At 47.9% G+C, this 19178-nt stretch overlaps 4 protein-coding genes across 5 annotated transcripts; 1 reads left to right on the plus strand and 3 right to left on the minus strand.

Annotated features, from left to right (window-relative positions):
• Window positions 1–14: 14 nt before the first annotated feature.
• Window positions 15–1585, minus strand: LOC108165473 (protein SREK1IP1). Its single transcript, XM_017301523.2, has 2 exons — window positions 1354–1585; window positions 15–1277 (listed from the first exon to the last, which is right to left on the minus strand). Exons 1-2 carry the CDS (start codon window positions 1456–1458, stop codon window positions 534–536), a joined length of 849 nt encoding a protein of 282 aa, XP_017157012.1. The 5' UTR covers window positions 1459–1585; the 3' UTR covers window positions 15–533.
• A 233-nt stretch (window positions 1586–1818) lies between these two features.
• LOC108165463 (AP-3 complex subunit beta-2) lies at window positions 1819–6579 on the plus strand. The gene is made up of 4 exons (XM_017301510.2): window positions 1819–2882; window positions 2946–3765; window positions 3834–5087; window positions 5157–6579. The coding sequence occupies exons 1-4, from the start codon at window positions 2241–2243 to the stop codon at window positions 5942–5944; spliced, it is 3504 nt and encodes a 1167-aa protein (XP_017156999.1). The 5' UTR covers window positions 1819–2240; the 3' UTR covers window positions 5945–6579.
• Window positions 6580–6880: 301 nt separating this feature from the next.
• LOC108165471 (protein TonB) lies at window positions 6881–8572 on the minus strand. The gene is made up of 2 exons (XM_017301521.2): window positions 7544–8572; window positions 6881–7472 (listed from the first exon to the last, which is right to left on the minus strand). Exons 1-2 carry the CDS (start codon window positions 8384–8386, stop codon window positions 7047–7049), a joined length of 1269 nt encoding a protein of 422 aa, XP_017157010.1. The 5' UTR covers window positions 8387–8572; the 3' UTR covers window positions 6881–7046.
• A 3521-nt stretch (window positions 8573–12093) lies between these two features.
• On the minus strand, window positions 12094–18613 carry LOC108165468 (uncharacterized protein CG3556). Of its 2 annotated transcripts, XM_033386925.1 has the most exons (7): window positions 18350–18613; window positions 17551–18261; window positions 13525–14944; window positions 13262–13457; window positions 13114–13191; window positions 12952–13034; window positions 12094–12881 (listed from the first exon to the last, which is right to left on the minus strand). In XM_033386925.1, the coding sequence occupies exons 3-7, from the start codon at window positions 14918–14920 to the stop codon at window positions 12820–12822; spliced, it is 1815 nt and encodes a 604-aa protein (XP_033242816.1). In that variant the 5' UTR covers window positions 14921–14944; window positions 17551–18261; window positions 18350–18613; the 3' UTR covers window positions 12094–12819. The 2 variants fall into 2 exon arrangements, with proteins under 2 accessions (XP_033242816.1, XP_033242815.1); XM_033386924.1 differs by lacking the exons at window positions 17551–18261; window positions 18350–18613 and adding an exon at window positions 15578–16180.
• Between the last annotated feature and the right edge of the window lie 565 nt (window positions 18614–19178).

A 19178-nucleotide genomic window follows, 5' to 3' on the forward strand; every position in this document is an offset into this window, starting at 1 on the left:
CACAGTTTGGTGGATTTTCCTTGTTTTTTTGATTTGTACAAACTATTTCTTGTATTTGCAGCATCTTGCAGTATCATCAAGTTTCTTCATCGCTTAAACTTAGGGGGTTGTACAAGTCTAGGGTTCAGTGTTTTTTGGGAGCTCGGAATTGGTATTATCCGGCAGTCTACAAAATTGATAACGTTTAGCTTGTCCCCTGATTCGTTCAGGAGAGGGTTATATTCGTTATCATCATTTAGTGTATCTTTAGCGTCGTATAAACAAGGTAGTACTCGTATAAAGGTAGTGATTCTTGTCACTGTGGAAGTGCATCGGTATCGTCTCTTGTCGGACTCTGTCTGTTGTCTGCTTCGACAGCTGACAAAGTAACTTATGGCCTAATGTATAACTCGTCGCGGCTTCGTCATTTGCTTACACCTAGTCGGAAATCAAACTAGATACGGATAGTGCTTTGGGCAGCCACACAGCCACAGCAGCCACAGCACCACAGCTGCTGGCAGGCATTCCTTCATCAGTTAGTTAATATGTAGTTATTAGGTGTCGCTGTCGCTGAGGCTGCTCAGGTAGCTGCTTGCAGCTGGTGCGCTCGATCCGCCGGCACAGTGACGCTTGCGCTTCACTTTGGTCTTCTTGCGACGCAGCATGGCCATTTCCTCCGCCTTGCGCTTGTACTTGCCCTGCCGTTTCTTTTTGCGTCCGTATTCGTCCGATTCGCTCGTGCTGGACTCCTCGTTGTCGCTGGAATCCGATTCAGTGTCGCTACTGGATGACTCCGATGTGGTGGTGTCCGAGGATGAGGAAGATGAGGTGCTGGAAGAGCGACGGCGCTTCGTCTTCCTGGTACTGCTACTGACACTGCTGCTGTGCTTCTTGGCCAGCTCTCTGTTGCCGCCGCCGCCACCGCTGCTACTGTTTGACTTACTGTTGGTCTTTCCGCCGCCGCCCTCGCTCTTCTTGTGCTTCTTGCTCTTGGTCTTCTTCTTCTTGCGCTTCTTGTGTCGCACTGATTTTTTTTGTTTCGTGTCAGTGGCCTCCACCGCCGCCTTTTTATTCCTCTTTGAGCTACTGCTGCTGCGCTTCTTATCTTCTTTGCGTGCAGCAGTCGTGGTCGTCGTGATTGTTGTTGCTGTTGTCAGCGGCGGCGGCGGTGCAGCTGATGCCTCGACGCCGCCTTTCAGCTCCTTGGCCCTCAGCTCAGTCAGCGGCGTCAAGTAGTCCAATTCCGAGTCAGAGCTGGTGCTCTCCACATCGAGCAGTATCTCTTTGTTGGGGTCCACCTGAATGGAGAGCGAGGCGGCTTGTAAATGTGAGGGGGTCAACGTCAACGCTGCCAAACATGCGGCTTTTGCTTACCTTGAGAAAATTCCGGCATTGGTAAGTCAGGTGACCTGCGTAGCCGCATTTTTTGCAGGCCGCTCGCAAGGTGTCCTTGTTAGCGTTGGCCAGAGGAAAGTTCATGTTGTTTTCTGCTCGACTGCGCGCTACCGACAGTCCCTTTTTGCGTATTTTTTCGCCTTTTTGTTAGCGAACCATTTATTTTGCCCTCAAACTGAAATTGAAGATGAGGTATGTCGATATCAATCAAACGATATCGATTTGCGGTCAGTTGCTTGCATGCCTGCAGGCGCGGTATATCGCTATCTGCCTGCCTGTCAGGATTGACCATCTCTAGTGGGCAATCCACCTTGCACTGATAAGATATGATAATCATGGTATTAAGCCTGTAAAAATTAATTACTTTGTTTTGTTAGGCATAAAATGTTGTATTGTTAATACTGCCTCTAACCAATAACAATTGAATGTTGCCCAACCACGGCACATTGATAGCAGCTTAATTTAGTTCAGTGTGTGTGACGTCATCAAGATTGACTCTACTTGGTTGCGCCACCTTCAGACGGTCAGTGCTCTCCGTTGTGCTGGTAAAGACGGTGAAAGTGGGCTTATCGATAGTTTCGCAGCTCTAGTTCTTGTAAAATTAAAATGCTGTAATTTACGGAATTTTTTTTGCATGGAATAACTGTAGTTGCCTCATCACGTAGCACGGCGCGTGGCAAATCGAAGTATCAGCTGTCCCCTCCCCCCGGTTTCAGGCAGGTTCAGGCCCCACGAGCGCGCTACACCATCCCCCACGACGCTTTCACCATTTTCGCACGCCCACACAAAGCACACAGAACGTAAAGTAGAGTACGTGCGTACATAGGTCGAGTGGAAAGAATCGGAGCAGCAGCGCAGTCAGCAAGATGCAACAGAACGCGGCCAGCAATCCGTTTTCGATGGCCACCTACGTGGACCGGCCGCAGATGGGGCTGGATGTGGAATTCGGCGCCGATCCGGCCAGCGGGGCAGCCTTCTTCCAGACCGATGGCCGCAAGCACGATGACCTGAAACAGATGCTAGACAGCAACAAGGACGGCCTCAAGCTGGAGGCCATGAAGCGTATCATTGGCATGATTGCGCGTGGTCGCGACGCCAGCGACCTCTTTCCGGCCGTCGTCAAGAACGTCGTCTCGAAAAACATCGAAGTGAAGAAGCTCGTCTACGTCTACCTGGTGCGCTATGCCGAGGAGCAGCAGGACCTTGCTCTGCTCTCCATCTCCACATTCCAGCGTGCCCTTAAAGACCCCAATCAGCTGATCAGAGCCTCGGCCCTGCGAGTGCTCTCCTCCATTCGGGTCAGCATGATAGTGCCGATTGTGATGCTGGCCATACGCGACAGCGCCGCCGATCTGAGTCCGTATGTCCGCAAAACAGCTGCCCATGCCATACCAAAACTCTACTCCCTGGATGCCGATCAAAAGGACGAGCTGGTCATGGTGATCGAGAAGCTGCTCTCGGACCGCACTACGCTGGTGGTGGGGTCAGCGGTGATGGCCTTCGACGAGGTAAGCCCAGGCTCCCCCAGTTCCTGCGTTACAGAGTAACGATGATTCTTCATCCGATTTCAGGTCTGTCCGGAACGCGTAGATCTCATACACAAGAACTATCGCAAGCTCTGCAATCTTCTGGTGGACGTGGACGAGTGGGGCCAGGTGATAATCATCAATATGCTCACCCGCTATGCCCGCACACAGTTCGTTGATCCTAATGCCGATGAGGAGCTGCTCGACGGGGCCAGCGAGGCGCCACACAATGAGAGATTCTACGAAGAGTCATCCAACAACTCCAACTCTTCCAACAGCGATGAAGCCTCCAGTGATGACGAGAAGACCAAATCGCGCCCTGCAAACAGCAGCAGCAACAACGGAGGAACTCCCAGCTCTCCGAGCAGCAGCTACCACATCGATGTGGACCATCGCCTGCTACTGCGCCAAACGAAGCCGCTGCTTCAATCGCGGAATGCCTCTGTGGTGATGGCCGTGGCTCAGCTCTACCATCACGTGGCCCCCCGCAACGAGGTGCAGTTGATAGCCAAGGCACTCATTCGTCTGCTGCGCTCCCACAAGGAGGTGCAGAGCGTGGTACTCAACTGCATCGCCTCGATGTCCACCAAGCGCAAGGCAATCTTTGAGCCCCATTTGAAGTCGTTCTTTGTGCGCACCAGCGATCCCACGCACCTCAAGCTCCTCAAGCTGGACATACTGACCAATCTGGCGTCGGCGTCCAGCATCTCCCTGATCCTACGCGAATTCCAGACGTACATCTCTAGCAGCGACCGCTCCTTTGTGGCTGCCACCATACAGGCCATCGGCCGTTGTGCGGCTAGCATTAAGGAGGTAACCGAGACCTGTCTCAGCGGCCTGGTGCATCTGCTATCCAATCACGATGGTGAGTACACAGCACAGCACATCACAGATCAGAGCTAATCTCTAATCAAATAAAATCCCCCTTTGCAGAGCATGTGGTTGCCGAGAGTGTGGTGGTAATCAAGCGACTGCTGCAGACAAAGGCTGCCGAACACTTTGAGATTATCACACAAATGGCCAAGCTGATCGATTACATCAATGTGCCTGCGGCAAGGGCCGCCATCATTTGGCTGATTGGCGAATACAACGAAAAGGTACCGCTGATTGCGCCTGATGTGCTGCGCAAGATGGCCAAGTCGTTTGTGGACGAGCAGGATGTGGTCAAGCTGCAGGTGTTAAATCTGGGCGTGAAGCTCTATCTGACCAATCCGCAGCAGACGTCGCTGCTGTGCCAGTACGTCTTTACGCTGGCCCGCTACGATAACAACTACGATGTGCGCGATCGGGCCCGTTTCCTGCGCCAGTTCATCTTCCCGGCCAACGGCGCCAGCACCGTTCTCACGCAGAGCGCCCGCCAGGTGTTTCTGGCCAGCAAGCCGGCCCCCGTGCCGGAGAGCAAGTACCGTGATACCAACAACTTCCAGCTGGGCTCGCTCTCACACTATCTGAATATGCCGGCCACTGGATACAAGGAGCTGCCTACGTTCCCTGCCCTGGCGCCCGACTCGAGTGTGCGCAACATCCCTGGCTTTGTGCAGGAGAAGCTGCCCAACGAGAGTTCCCCGCTTTCGCACTCCAAGTCCGCCTCGGGCGGTAGCTCTCAGGGCGGCAGCAAAGAGCCGCGCGAGAAGGGCTTCCTTTCCGAGTCGGAGGACAAGTCCTCGGCATATTCCGAGTCCAGTAGCGGTAGCGGCACTAGTGACAGTGCCTCCAACAGCGATGAAAGCGAAAGCAGCGACGAGGAACAGCAGCAGAAGCCTAAGGCGAAGCCGAAACTGGTTAACAGTGAGCCCAAAAAAACGGCAGCAGTGGAAAAGGAGTCGACAATGCTGATCGATGCGGGCAACAATGAAGTGGACCCCATTACCACGACGACCAGCAACAACATGAATATTAACAACAGCAATGCCGCTGGCGATTCAGGAACCTCGGACAGCGGGGAATCCTCATTGTACAGCGGCAGCAGCAGCGGCAGCGATACGGGCAGCGAAAATGAACAGGAAGAGCCCAAAAAGGAGGAGAAGCAGCAGCAGCAGCAGGAGCAGCAACCATCGAAGGCGACTCTAGAGACAACAACAGCTGCCAAGCAGCAAAAAAGCAATCTGGATTTGTTACTCGATCTGGATGACATTCCGCCCATTGGTCCCGTGATGACGCCCTCGCTGGGTGGCTTCCTGACGCCGGGTAATCATATCAAAGCAAAATGTATTAAATTGAACTAGGTTCCTAATTGATTCGCATTCTCCTTTATAGGTACCCCCTTGATCGGAGGCCAGGCTGCCCCTTTGCAGCCGCAGCATGCCCGCAATCGGATCGAGTTGGTCGGACCGTCGCACATCGAGTTCAAGCACAAGGAGCTACTCAACAAGGTGAGCGGCCATGGTCTGCAGGTGGCCTACCGCTTTACGCGTGCCCCCCACCTGTACTCCTCGAGCATGTGCTCCATTGAGTTGCAGTTCCACAATCGCGGCGAGAAGGAGATCGCCAGCATCCGCCTGGGCCAGCAGACGCTGCCCGCGGGTATGCAGCTTAACGAATTTAATCCCGTGACGATGCTGCAGCCGCAGCAAATGGCCAGTGGCATCCTGGGTGTAGACTTCAATGATTCCACCCATGCCATTGACTTGGAGCTGCTGTCCAGCGCTGGCAGCTCGCGGGTTCAGCTGAAGCCGCCGGTGGGAGAACTGGTGAGGGCCGTCCAGATTGGGGAGAGCTGCCATCGCGAGGAGCGCGCCAAGCTGCGGGGCATGAACGAGCATCAGTGTGAGCTGCGCGGCATGCAGCGGGAGATGGTCGATGTGGCAGCGCTGAAGCAAAAAGTCTTCGAGTGCATCAATGTGGCCCACACGCACAGCACGCCCTCCGCCCAAGTGCACTGCTTTGCGGGCCAGACGCTCAGCTCGAAGAGCCTCGTCCTGCTCACCCTCCAATGGCAGACGGACGAGGCCCTCACACTGCTGGTCAACTGCGAGAAGATGGTCATCGGCTCCATGGTGCTCAACGAGCTGCGAAACGCGCTCCAGCTTAGCTTTGCCATGTGAGCAGCAGCGTCTAGCACTAGAATGAGCGAGACGGCGATAAGACGGCGCGCCCAGAAGGGCAATCGAGAACAAATGATGAAAGCCTCTCACAACGTAAATCTAAGCATTCAAATAGCTATATATATACACATAAATCATGACGATGATTCTATTGCTTTTACTATTCCTATATACAAAAAAAAAAAAAAAACAAAAACGTGCAACAACAGCAAGTTCCATACTCCTCCAATTGCTGCCCCAGGTACCAGCTCCTCTTCCCTAGATAGATATGCGAGTGTGTGTACTATATTGCATGATTCTGTATATGTATGTATGTATGTCGCAAGTGTCTCTGCACTATATATATTTGTACTATATACACGTGTATATACATATATGGTTATATCCGTATATGGGATACACTTTTACTTGGATAGTACTATCGTACCCGTACTCGTAACTCGTGTTTGATGTTGTAAATCTGTTGCCTTCGTGCTCTATGCGGCCTTCTTCAAAACGTAGCAAAGACAAACGAATATCGAATCTATATATATATTATTCATACTATATTATATACAGCGCAAAAACTGAATGATATAAAATGAAATGAAAAACGTAATGAAAGAGTAATAAAAAATATACCAAATGTTAACGCATTCATCTGCCTGAGAAACAAAACATATGTACATATGTACATACATACGTATGTATGTGCAAACAAGTAATGTGATCGAATCAAGTAAATTCCCTGCCATGGTCTGGGAGTGTGAGTATGGCCCCATCACAAAAGAGTATTGTATCAAGAAAGTTATTATTTTCTAGGCCAGCGGTGGGCAGTCTTGCCGCTTTGGCAGCAGTCCAACAACAGAAATACCTTTATTAGTGAAACTTGAGTTGAGCAGCAATGTCATGCACAAGACATGTATTTTACGTTTTTAAAGACTTAAAGATTTTGAATTTTATTAGAGAACTGTTGGGAGTATTATCAATATTTTATTATATCTTAACTGTCTTTATACATTATTGGGTTTCATATCATATCATATTTCATCCTTATTATCGTATTAAAGTACATTCAACGATTGACAATGAAATAGAAAAACTGAAAAACTGTAGGAACAATTTATTTGCGCTTGCGCGCGGTCTTCTTGACCAGAGCCTGGGGCGTTGAGGTGGCCTGGGCCACCAGCATATTTTCCAATAGATCTTTGTCCACATCAGGAAGACTCTTGCCTTCCATCTGCTTGACCGCTTTCACGTTCACTGCCTCACCCTTTGCCCTTTTTTGTATGGGCTTCTTTAGTTTTAGGTTAATTTTAACGCTGCCCTTTCCTTTTCCCTTTCCCTTGCTAGTCTCTGGCGCTTCGGCAGCGTCATCATCATCATCATCAAATACCAATTCAGTCATTATTTTCTTAAAAGGCTTTTCAGATGGACCTGCCATTTCCACTTCCATAGCGGCCAGAACTGCAGCACCAGCGGCTGCTTTGCTCGATGTGGAAGCCACAGCGGCAACATCACCCTCGTCCGTCTTCAATTTCTTTCTGGGCTGCAGGAGAGAAGGGGTGGAGAGAAGATTGTACATAGAAGATCATAGGGGAGAGGATTGTTTCTACTTACTTGATTAGTTTTTCTTTCTGAAGGCTTCGCAGGCTTTTCCTTCGCAGGCTTTTCCTTCGCAGGCTTTTCCTTTCCTGGTTTAGCTTTGGGTTTCGGCTTAGCCTTTGCTTTATTCTCTTCGGCCGCCACCGCTTTCTTTGGTTTGGGCTTCACCTTCTTGGACGTAGCCTTGGCTTCTTCCTTGGCCTTGGCTTTCTCCTCTGCTTTCTTGGCCCGTTCCTGGGCCTTCTGCTCCGCCTTGGCCTTATTGGCTTTCATTTTTTGCATAGCTTTTCGTTCATTTTTCGTGGTTTCGGAAAGCTTGAATGAAAGTTTATTCTGCACCACTTGACCGCTGGTCACGCTCTGCTTGAGCACCTTGTGCACCAGCAAAATTAAGCGACGCTCGTTCTCCACCTTGTGGCCATTGCTCTTGAGGTACTTGACAATGGCCCGAACCGATGATCCACTTCTACTGTTCAGTGCTTGCAGTGCATCCAGTGCCATCGAGAGAACAGTGTTCATACGCTTACGCGCCCGTCCATCCTCAGGGGGCGGAGTGGGATATATAGGCGGGAATGCAGTATCCTCTTCGGAATCTGACATAGATTCCTCCTCCTCCCTGGAGGGCCCATTCACTGCCGGAGCTTTTGTCACTCCTACGGCTCCTTCTTCATCGTCTGTTTGCTCAGCATCTTCTTCATCGTCTGTTTGCTCAACATCTTTTTCATCGTCGGTTTGCACTGTTTTCTTCTGCACATCTGCAGGGTCTTCATCACTTTCGGACCCGAACATCGACCCCTCTGATTGGGACTCATTTCGTTCGGGAATTTCGTTTTCACTTTCTTCAGCCGTACTATTCATCTTGCTACAAATTTGTTTAACAATTACAATAATTTTACAGAGCACAAATACACAAGTACGTGGCGAACACTCAATTTATTGCGCAGTAATGCCAATGTCATACGGTAAAATCGACATATAATGCAATGGATAGACCAAAGAATACGACAAACTGGCAAAATGGTAGTCACAAAATGTGAGCACTCCAATAGTGCCAGAGATCCCAAAGCCAGAGAACGACAACTCTGAGAGGGAGAGTAACATTCTGCTTTCTTACTCTCTCTTTTTATTAGGAGTAGTTGATGCCTGGGCTTTACAGCGAGCTTTAACTGTAACTGTTCTCTGACTTAACAAGTGAAGCTTAAACTAAGCACTTAGAACATTGAAAGTCGATAGATCGGCCAGCAATTCAAACGCCGATTTCAGCAAAACCTGATATAATATTTCCATGCGATTAATTTTAGAATATTGTGAATTGTGCATTTCATAAAAATGGTTTTAATTTTACCTCCATATATTTTATATATTCTTATACCAGGTACTCGAAGAGTATAGGGGTATATTAGATTTGTGGTTAAAGTGGATGTGGATGTGTGTAAAACCCAGAAGGAAGCTTTTTCGACACCATAGAGTAAATATATTCTTGATCAGCGTCAAAGTCTGTCTCTCCGTCTGTTTTTCCGTCTTGTTTGACGCCTAGTTCTCAGAGACCATAGAGCTAGAGCAACAAAATTTTGTATCCAAAAGAACGAAAATAAGTGGCATCCAAAATATTGAAGATACAAGAAAACCAAAAACGCACAATCATAGAGAAGGGCCTTATCTAGCATGTTGCCGAATCTGAATCAGAGCGGATCAATTTTCTAGCCAGAAGGAATATATGAAATTGCAGTGTCTACGCAACGCGTTCTCTCTCTCTTTCACACTCTACCTCGTTCAGTGCGAGTAAGCGGGATAAAACGGCTGGTAAAAAGAGACAAATGTTAAAAAATAATGTAAATAAAATTAAAAATACATAAAATCTAAAATATAAAAAATATAAAAATCTCCCCAACGGTTCGACCTATTTATATAAAAGAAATGTTTAGCAATAAATCAATTTGTGCGAACACCGATACCAAATGACGTATAAAATATGTTGTGTAAATAATATCAATCATAAGCTGACACATGATATGCAACTGTTTATACCCGATACTCAAAATGAGTATTGGGGTATATTAGATTTGTGGTAAAAGTGGATGTGTGTAACGTCCAGAAGGAATTGTTTCCGACCCCATAAAGTATATATATTCTTGATCAGCATCAATAGCCGAGTCGATTGAGCCCTGTCTGTCTGTCCGTCTGTCCGTCCGTCCGTCCGTCCGTCCGTCCGTCTGTCCGTCCCCTTCAGCGCCTAGTGCTCAAAGACTATAAGAGCTAGAGCAACGATGTTTTGGATCCAGACTTCTGTGATATGTCACTGCTACAAAAATATTTCAAAACTTCGCCCCGCCCACTTCCGCCCCCACAAAGGACGAAAATCTGTGGCATCCACAATTTTAAAGATATGAGAAAACCAAAAACGTAGAATTGTAGAGAATGACCATATCTTTAAGACTGCGGAATCTGAATTGGATCGTATTATTATTATAGCCAGCATCAAGAAAACAATTTCATTTTTTCTCGCCCTGTCTCTCTCTAACACACACGTAGCATAGGCGGCTTTGCTTAGAGTAAAACATTAGCGCCTAGATCTCAGAGACTACAAAAGCTAAAGCAACCAAATTTGGTATCCACACTCCAAATATATCGGACCGAGACGAGTTTGTTTCAAAATTTCGCCACACCCCCTTCCGCCCCCGCAAGGGACGAAAATCTGGGGATATTCAAAAATCTCAGAGACTATTAAGGCTAGAGTAACCAAATTTGGTATCCGCACTCCTGTTAGATCTTAATATAAAACTTGTATCTCAAAGTTTCGCCCCACCCCCTTCCGCCCACACAAAGGACGAAAATCTGTTGCATCCACAATATTGCACATTCGAGAAAACATTCGCAGAATCATAGATAATGACCATATCTATCAGATTGCTGAATCTGGATCAGATCAGATCATTTTTATAGCCAATAGGAACAAATCAATTTGCAGTGGCTACGCAGCGCCCGACGTCACGCTCAGACTGATTTTCTGTCTCTCTCGCACGCACTCTTTGTCGTGTCGTTTAATATTAGCGGCGTCTGCCGGAGGAAAGCCATACTGACTTAGTATCGGGTATAACCGTAGAGTTGCGGTGTCCGCAGCAACTCACAACGTTCCCCCTCGTCTTATTTTGTCTTTTGCATCATTGATAAAATACAAAATTGGCTTTAGTTTTCAATTATTTTGATGTTTATTCACGCTTGTTCTTTGTTGCTTTCTCCACTCACCAAACAGAATAGAATATAATTTAATATAAGAAGGCGGCAGGGCGTTGCATGCAGTTGCTGCTGTTCGTTCAAACGAAATTCATTAATCCGGTTGGGTCTTCATACATAGTAGTAGATCATGGATCATAGATACGTCGGGGGATAGTAGTGCATAAATAACAAATTTCTCAAATCCTACGCTTCTTTCTCTGCCTGTGTCCGTGTGTGTGTTGGCCCGGGGGTCCGGATATATCCAGATCTCCGGCTGTGGGAGTGTGTCTGCGTTCAGTGTCTTAAGTTGGGAATTCTGCACAATTAAAAAGCTCAATTTCATGCTTATCATATAAACGATTTTGGTTTTGATCGCTAGGTAAGTTTAGTTTAGTTTTGTTTGGATTTGGAATTGCAACTGCACTTAAAAATCCCATTGATTCAAGTAGTACGAGTAGGTATTAGTAGTTGTAGTTGAGTTGAAGTGTTACGAGTAGAGGCTAGGCTAGGTTAGGTTCGGGTTCGGGTTCGGTTAGACTAGGCTTTTAGGCTTTTTTTTTTGCTTTTGCTTTTCCTTTTGTTTTTGCACCCAGGTAAAGGGTTCAACGGATTGAAAATTGAAAGTTCGAAAACGATGAGTGAGTGATCAATGAGCGAGGAAGCTTCTAGTATGTTATCTAGTGTATTGTATGTATGTATTATGTAGTTCCTTATGATGCGAGAAGTGGTGTGCATATATGGAGGGTTTAGGGGGCTATACTGGTAAGACAATGAGTAATAGTATGGTGTGCCATATGAGTAGATCTTTTTGGGTGGTAGATAGTATGGATATATAGGTTATATATATATGTATATGTATGTGGGTATGTCGTATGTATTGTATTCCGGGGATTGTATAGTCTCGACCAGGCATAGAGCGTTTTTGTATACAATATAGTGTGGTATTATCGTTCTCTCCTCGTATGGAATCGTACTCGTATAATATCATATGCCGTAGCCTTCAATTTGCTTTGCTTCATATAAAACTAATTTGTTTTTTATTTTATTTTTTGTGTGGTTTTTTCTCTTTTAAATGTATATGTATGTATATGTATATGCCATGTATATGTATATATTGATTTATGTGTGTATGTCTAAGGATGATTTTCAATCACTTATTGTTACGTACGGTGTTTGGTATAACATGCTTTTTTGCTTGGACTAGCTGGACGAGATGGCCTGCAACTCTCGCCCTCTTCTGTTCGTTTTTCGTTCAATTTCGTTTCTACCGGTTTCGTATTCGTATTCGTTTTCGTATTCATCTTTATCCGTCTTCCGCTCTTTCTTTTGTCCTCTCTGTTCTTTTACTGTTTTACTGTTACATTAACATATCTGAAGCATATTTCATTTTATTGTGTGTTTGTTTCGGTTTATCTTTCAGGGGTCTAAGGGTGTAAGGGATTGTTTAGTTTTTCTATTAACGAGGAACGAAATTGCAGCGATTTGCAAGCGAAGCTTTTGGTGATGGTTGGAGGAAGAGGCGGTTCAAAACGGGGGGCCTAAAACGGACGGATTGGTACCGTTAGTTCGGTTAACCGTTCGATGCCTGCTGCTGCTGGTGCATTACATACATATATCGTTAGATTTGTTTTTCTTTTTTTCATTTCATTCAGTTATCGCTATGCATAAGTATTCGACTGAGGTGCGGCTGCATTCCCGCTCAGAATCAGAGAATCGAGAGATCAGTTTTGGTTGGGTTGGTTGGGTGGGTGGGGGATGGGATGGGATGTGTGTGCACAGTATACTCCGCTGTGACGTCAATTCCGTACACCATTCTGTTTGCGTCACCTCTTAAGTTCAATGCCCTGTTGTTGGGTGTTTGTGTTTCGATTTTTTGATTACGCCATTATTATTCAGTTATATATGCAGTATATATACCTATATATTATATACTTGTGTGTGTTTGTATGTGTGTGGCTGTGTGTGTCTGTCTGTATGGCCCGATAGCTAAAGCATTTAATGTGTTTTTATCGACTCTGCTTAGTGGATTTAACTGCAGCTTCGTCTAAGGCCGGCAGGCAATGCTCTCCCCGTGCTTAGAGTTTCTTATACCAATATAGATAGTGTTCGCCGTCCTCGACCATTAGCTCATCGACACCTACGACACACAGAAGAAGAAGCCATGTAACAGAAGGGAAACAGGACATGATTCAAAGCTCCACACTTACCAACAGGCGCAATAAGCTGATTCCCAGGCGTATTGTTGGGATCGGGTAGTTCGGGCAATCGGTAGAGCAGCCAGTAGTGGTACCTAGTAGGGATCGGATCGGGACATTCGCTTATACGTACAGACTGCTTGAGGTCATAGTGGAGCTACCACCCATACTCACCCTCGCGGCTCCTCCTTCTTGCCATACAGGGTGTGCACGTAGTGGCCATTGGGCCATTCGCGCGCCTCGAAGATGAATCTGTGTCAATCGAACAGCAATAAGAGCTTAAGTGCATCATTCGTCATCGGTCTTTCGGGAGCACACTCACCTGGGATCCATTTCGGCCGCCTGGGTCATGGCCTTGAAGAAGCTCGTGTTCTTCGGCGAGACCAGGGATAGAGAGAAGGCCTCGCTCACATTGGAGCCCACCCAGAGCGTGTAGGTGTAGGAAATGTTCTTCGCGTCTGACTCCTCTGCCGAAGAGCTCAGGCCAAAGGGTACCGCCAGCTTCGGCTCACCGTTCTCTGTGTGGCGAAAGAGAGACCGGAAGAGCTTAAGTGGAGGCGAATCCTGAATGGGGAGGAACCTTACCCGTTGGATCGCTGCTCTCCCGTATCACATGATCGCACTGGAGGGCGCGCACGGCGCCGAGGCCCTTCCAGCCCAGGGCCAGGATAATGTCTGCGGTGAGGCCGACACCGATGTCCGGCTCCTGACCATCTTGGAGCGGCTCCTCGCTCCAGCCGCCGTCGGCCCGCTGCCGGCTGAGAATGTAGCGCGAGGCGGCCGTGCGGTTCCAGTGCCCGGCCGGATCGTACTCCAGGTCCTGCAGCGCCTGCATGGCCAGGGCCGTGCTGCGCAACGATCCGAAGCTACCGCGCTGGTCCTGCAGGCTGGCCAGGCCGCGGGCGGGCCGGCGGACAAAGTGCTGGAGATGGCGATGGCGGTGATCGGTGACGATGCACCGCAGGGCCAGTATGACCATGGCAATGGCGTCCACGCTCTGGTCCGTCACACCGCTTGCGATGTCCAGGAGGCGACGTATCTGCCGCTTCCGCACATGCGCCGCCGAACTGCAGGCGGACAAAGTCGTCAGGGCGAACTCGATGTCCTGGGCCGGCTCATGGTGCTGCAGTGTGGCAACCAGATCGTGGCCGTGGAAGTGCTTGGGGTCCTTGCACAGCGACCCGAGCGCCAGCACATAGCGCGCCAGCTTGTCCAGATTGAGGGGTTTAGGTAGCGTGTGGTGGCGGTCCAGCATCGCCAGTATCTCGATTTCCATTTCCTTCACGGACAGCGTGTCCTCCAGCTCTTGGATCACCTGCATGTGACCATCGGCACTCTCGTTGGGGTCCCGGCCGCCAGACAGCTCCTTGGCCAGGATCACCACATGGGTGTCGTTGCCCCAGCCGTAGTCCGAGGCCCGCTTCTCCTTCAGCCAGTCCAGCGCTCGCAGTATAGCTTCCTGTTCGCCCTTGGTGGGACTCGCTGAGCCGATGATCTCGTGCTGGCGAGGATCAGCGCCTCCTCCACCTGTGCCGTTGGAGCCGGATCCAGGGCCAGCCGTGGGTGGGGCCAACCCCTGTCCTAGGGGTGTGGCCTCCTGTTGATCCTGATGGGCAGTGGCCGTTGTGGTTGTGGCCACGCTCTGGTTGCTGTTCGCGTGGGAGTTGCTGTTGCTGTTATCGTTGTTGGTCTGTTCATCGCTGGAATCGTTGTTGCTGTTGCTGCTGCTCACCGTGAGATTATCAAAGTCCGTGGTTACCATGGCCGCCGCCGTACTGGAGCTGGCCGTGACAGCTGGAGCAGCCGCAGCAGCGGTGGAGGCAACTCCGGAGGCGGCAGTGACCACGGCACCATCAGAGGCTGGGGCAGGGGCAGGCACCGCTGCTAAAGTCACATTCTCCAGCGTCAGCGTCGACAGCGGCAGGCAGCCCACAAAGAAAAACAAAAGGAGTAAGAGCAGCAGCAGTGGAGGCGACGACATCTTGCTTGTGGGAGGGGGAGGGGTCTGCAAAGGAATAGAGGAGTAGTTCCACTTGTTATTCTTGTGCTCTCTCTTTTCAGAGAGGAGATGCGGAGGTGCTGAGGGTGCAGCGGGCAGACAGTGGAGAGGCGTTGCCTTGAACTCAATTTACAGCGCGTTGCGACTCGCAAGTCATGCAATTTATCGATAATCGCGAACAGCGATCGATATGCAGGACATGGCACAAAGGCATCACAATCACATCAGCACCACAGTCACTCACTCACCCACTGGGCTCACCCTCAGCTGTCTTACACCTTGCCACTGCTCCCTGCCATCCTTCAATCACCATCCACCACCCATCCAACCACCCATCCAACCACCCATCCAACCACCCATCCAACCATCCATCCATCCATCCATCCATCCCTCCATCCACCCATCACTTAGTCATCAAATTAAATAAATGCAAAGACTAGACAAAGTCCTTCATTTCATTCTTGTTGCTGTTGCTGTTGTGGTGTTCGTGTTGCTGTGTGCGTTGGGTGGTTGGGTGGTGGTTGAACTGGGCTGGGTGGCTCTGCGGTAGTGGTTCGGGTGCGGGTGCGCGTGCGGGTGCGGCAGCAATGCCATTCAATTGCCTCTGACAATAAAAGTTGAACAAAACAGCAGGCTTACATAATAATACAATAACAACAATCGCGGGGCGAGGGGGCTGCGATTGGCGACTGTCGACAACACCACGTCTACTTTCCTTTCGGACCGGACGAGCCTCGAACGAAATCGCTATCGCTATCGCAATCGCCTCAAGTCCAGCCTGGAGAGTATTATCCTTTAGGTTCCAGCTGCTGGGATGCTGGGGCACACTTCCTAGCTGCAATCTCAGGTTTTTCTTTCCCTGCACCCTTTTGCCTTGGGGGGAAGCCCTTCCCTGCCCTGTTCTGCCTGCCTGTGAGTGCTATTCCCCTGTAGTGACCCTTTTATCTTTCTTTGTTCTCGAGCTTTTGCCAATTACACTTTTGGTTTTTAATGTTTTTTGTTGGGACGTTTTGGGGGGGCTGGCCAGCAGCTGTCTCACTCGCGTCGTGTCTAGCACTCGATTGGTATTTGGCGAATGGGACTTTTTCTCGCTTTCTTCTGTTTGGAATTCAATAATTTTCCGAGCTGAGGAATCGACAACGAAAACGTGACTGTGCGCGCAGCGTTGCCACTGTGCTGTCGGACAGGTGCAAGTGCAAGGATGTGCCGACCAGCTGGTATCCTTGTCCGAAGGAGAACGAAATGAAATTCAAAATTACAACCGTCTCTATGTAAAGTATGTTAGCTCCACCTATCGTAATTTATGAGAATTTTTTGTTCAGAGAGAAGGGCTGTCACCCTCATTCGATTTACTTCGCGCCCAACTTCCTCTTCAAATAAGAATAGTAGTCCATGAAATGTGAATTTTTTTGAGTCAATGCTATGAAATGCGCTTTCCTTTAAGGGGCCTACAAGACAATTTTGGTTACAAGACTTATAGAAAATGCATACAAAACTTTGAACAACTGCTCTGCTTTGTGTGTGATATCAAAAGAGCCTGTGGCTTCAGCTGTTAATTCTGAGAAGAATAAACAAGACGGAAAGGCAGGCAGACGTGGCTGTCGAGATTCGGCTATTGATGCTGGCAAAGAGGAGAAAGATTAATGGCTGGTGTAGCATATTGGATATTACCAAACCTTCACGGAAGGCTGAGCAGGTGATGGTTCGTCTCCCGTCCGGGCACGTGCTTGTTCCGGCTTCCGTCTCATCGGCAAGAAATGGGGGGGTTTTTATTTCCCAGAACGGACGGGACACAGCTCAACTCCAACAATCATAATACTGATACAGTAACGTTCATTAAAATTTCACGTGCAAGCGAAGTATCGACACAAATATGTACAAGAGCAAATACACCTAACTACACACACACGGACACATACACACATACAAGTCGTGCCACGGTGTTGTTGTGACCACTCATGCCCACCCTACCATGATCACCGCTCCCGGTTCATCCGGTGATCCCATAAAGAAGGCTCTTACAGCCTCCTATCCAACCCCATTACCCTCCTTTGCCCAGCATGGTCCCCGCATATAGAACTCTAGCCCCGATTCATGTTAAATCCTATATTTCATATTGAGCAATAGCACATGCATCGCACTAGTAAACTAATAAATGATTAACTCTTAATAATACACTTTAGATTGGTATTTAACTTACAAATTGAAAGAAGGGAAGGGTACATATCTCCAGCTTTTATGTTAGGCAAATAGATAATAATAATAAATAAATATGCAAAAGGGAATGTAAAAACTGTGCGCCGCGATCGTTATGGCAGGTCAGTTATTCAAGTGCATTAGCGAAAGCAACCGCAAGTAGAAAGCATAAAAGAACGTCAGAGCGACCAGCCTCGCATCTTCCCTTTTGTGCCTTGTTCTTAAGAGGGCTGGTTCTTATGCGCGGCGTAAGCGCTTATGGTTGCCAGCAGGGCATAAGGGAGAGCGCACAGCCTCTCTTAAGCGACGAAGCCCCTGACTACGTGAGGTTTTTTTTTTTTTTTGGTCATGCAATAAATAGTTGCTCATAACAAACAAACTCCAATGTTTTATCTTTATGTTTTGGGATCACTTACGGCCTTCCTTTGATTTGTTTTAATAAATGCGTTGAAACAGCGATGAAAGCGCTTCCATGGACTGCGGCAACGTTCCTAAAACGAAAGCTGGAGAAATACTTTTACAAAAAAAACTCACGCTCTCCTCTGCCGTTTAACCGTTGTTCACTTTCGCCCTGTCACACATTCCACTTGCTATTTCTTCCGAACAGAATTTAAAAACACAACCAAAAGAAATTTACTAAGCTAATTACACTAATGACACTATAGCATAAAAATAGGAATCAGCGGTTACACTGATGGATATAAAAAAAAACGACAGTCGTTGCCGCCGGCTTCACATCTGGGCACTCCTCGGCACTTCGTATGGGGAAACGAAAATAGGTCGAGACCCAGATCTATATTTCGGGTAGAAATTGGCTGACCGTTTACATAGCTTTAATAATTTCCGCAGAATTGGACGGCCTCCAATATATCGCGGGTCCGTGACACATAAGTGGCTCGCGCCCGCAAAGCGACTGATGAGCCGATCTTTTACGCCTCCCGCTTTGTGCTGCTCGGCCTAGCGCTGGGAATTTTTGGTACGGAGCTGTAGTTGGGCGAGGAGCATAAGTCCCTTGCCGCGGGCGGAGGCCCTAATATCGGGGAAATTGTTGTTGCGAGCTTTCGTATTGGGGTTCAGACAGGTACCCAAACGATTGCCCGAAGTTTAAGCCGGTACTAACCGCCAATCTGAAAAATTAATTTCCTACAATAAAAAAAAGCACTACCCTACGCCACGAGTGTATGTGGTGTATATTAGCGACGCTGAAATACATACCAATTGAGATTGGCACTTAACACACTTTTACTTTATAAACGCACAATATTTCTTTCTTTTTGCTGTATTCAGCTGTTAAGATCTTTTCCCGGTTTTTATTCCTCTTTTTTTTTCTTTATACTTGGACTGGACAAAAATAGCACGTCTGTCTTCGCCAACAGTTTTTCTTCCAAGAGACCGAGGCTAGATCTGCACAGTCTGAGACCCCCCAGTACAGCGTTAAACTTGAGAATCCTCCATTTTCGAATTGACGCCGTAATTATTTTACAAGTTTCAACTCAAAAAACAGAAAAAAAACCGCTCTCCTTCTTTTAACTTTTAACTTGAATTGAGGCGGCAAAGTCGAGTAACATAGGGAGACCAATATCCCTACTTGGTACTTTTCCAAATGTTCCCTTTTGTGGATCCCAGTATTTATATCTTTTTTTTATACGTTACTCTTTCAAACCACTTCACTGGTTATGGTTTGAGAAGAGAAAGAGAACGAGCGACTGATGCAGCGACATTAAAAAACTGTTATGGAACAATGATAATAGATAAAATATTCTAAAATTCGAATTAAATATATCATTAGGTGGAAAGAGGATCATCCAAGTGCAAGAAATAACAGAAATATCTCTTTCTTTCTATGTTTTTCGCGACATTCATGACAAGAGCTGGCAAAATTGAAAGATATCGCAATCTGTGTTGCCTCTCCTACCATCCTACCATCCTAAAAAATCCATTTTTCCGTTTTGCGAACAGCCAAACCAAATGACAGCCCAGTAAAGAAACAAACGTGCCTTTGCGAGAGTCCCGCAAAATGCTCGCGAACGAGCTCGCAAGCCAG

This window comes from Drosophila miranda, chromosome XR (genome assembly GCF_003369915.1).
Source record: "Drosophila miranda strain MSH22 chromosome XR, D.miranda_PacBio2.1, whole genome shotgun sequence".
NCBI lineage: Eukaryota > Metazoa > Arthropoda > Insecta > Diptera > Drosophilidae > Drosophila > Drosophila miranda.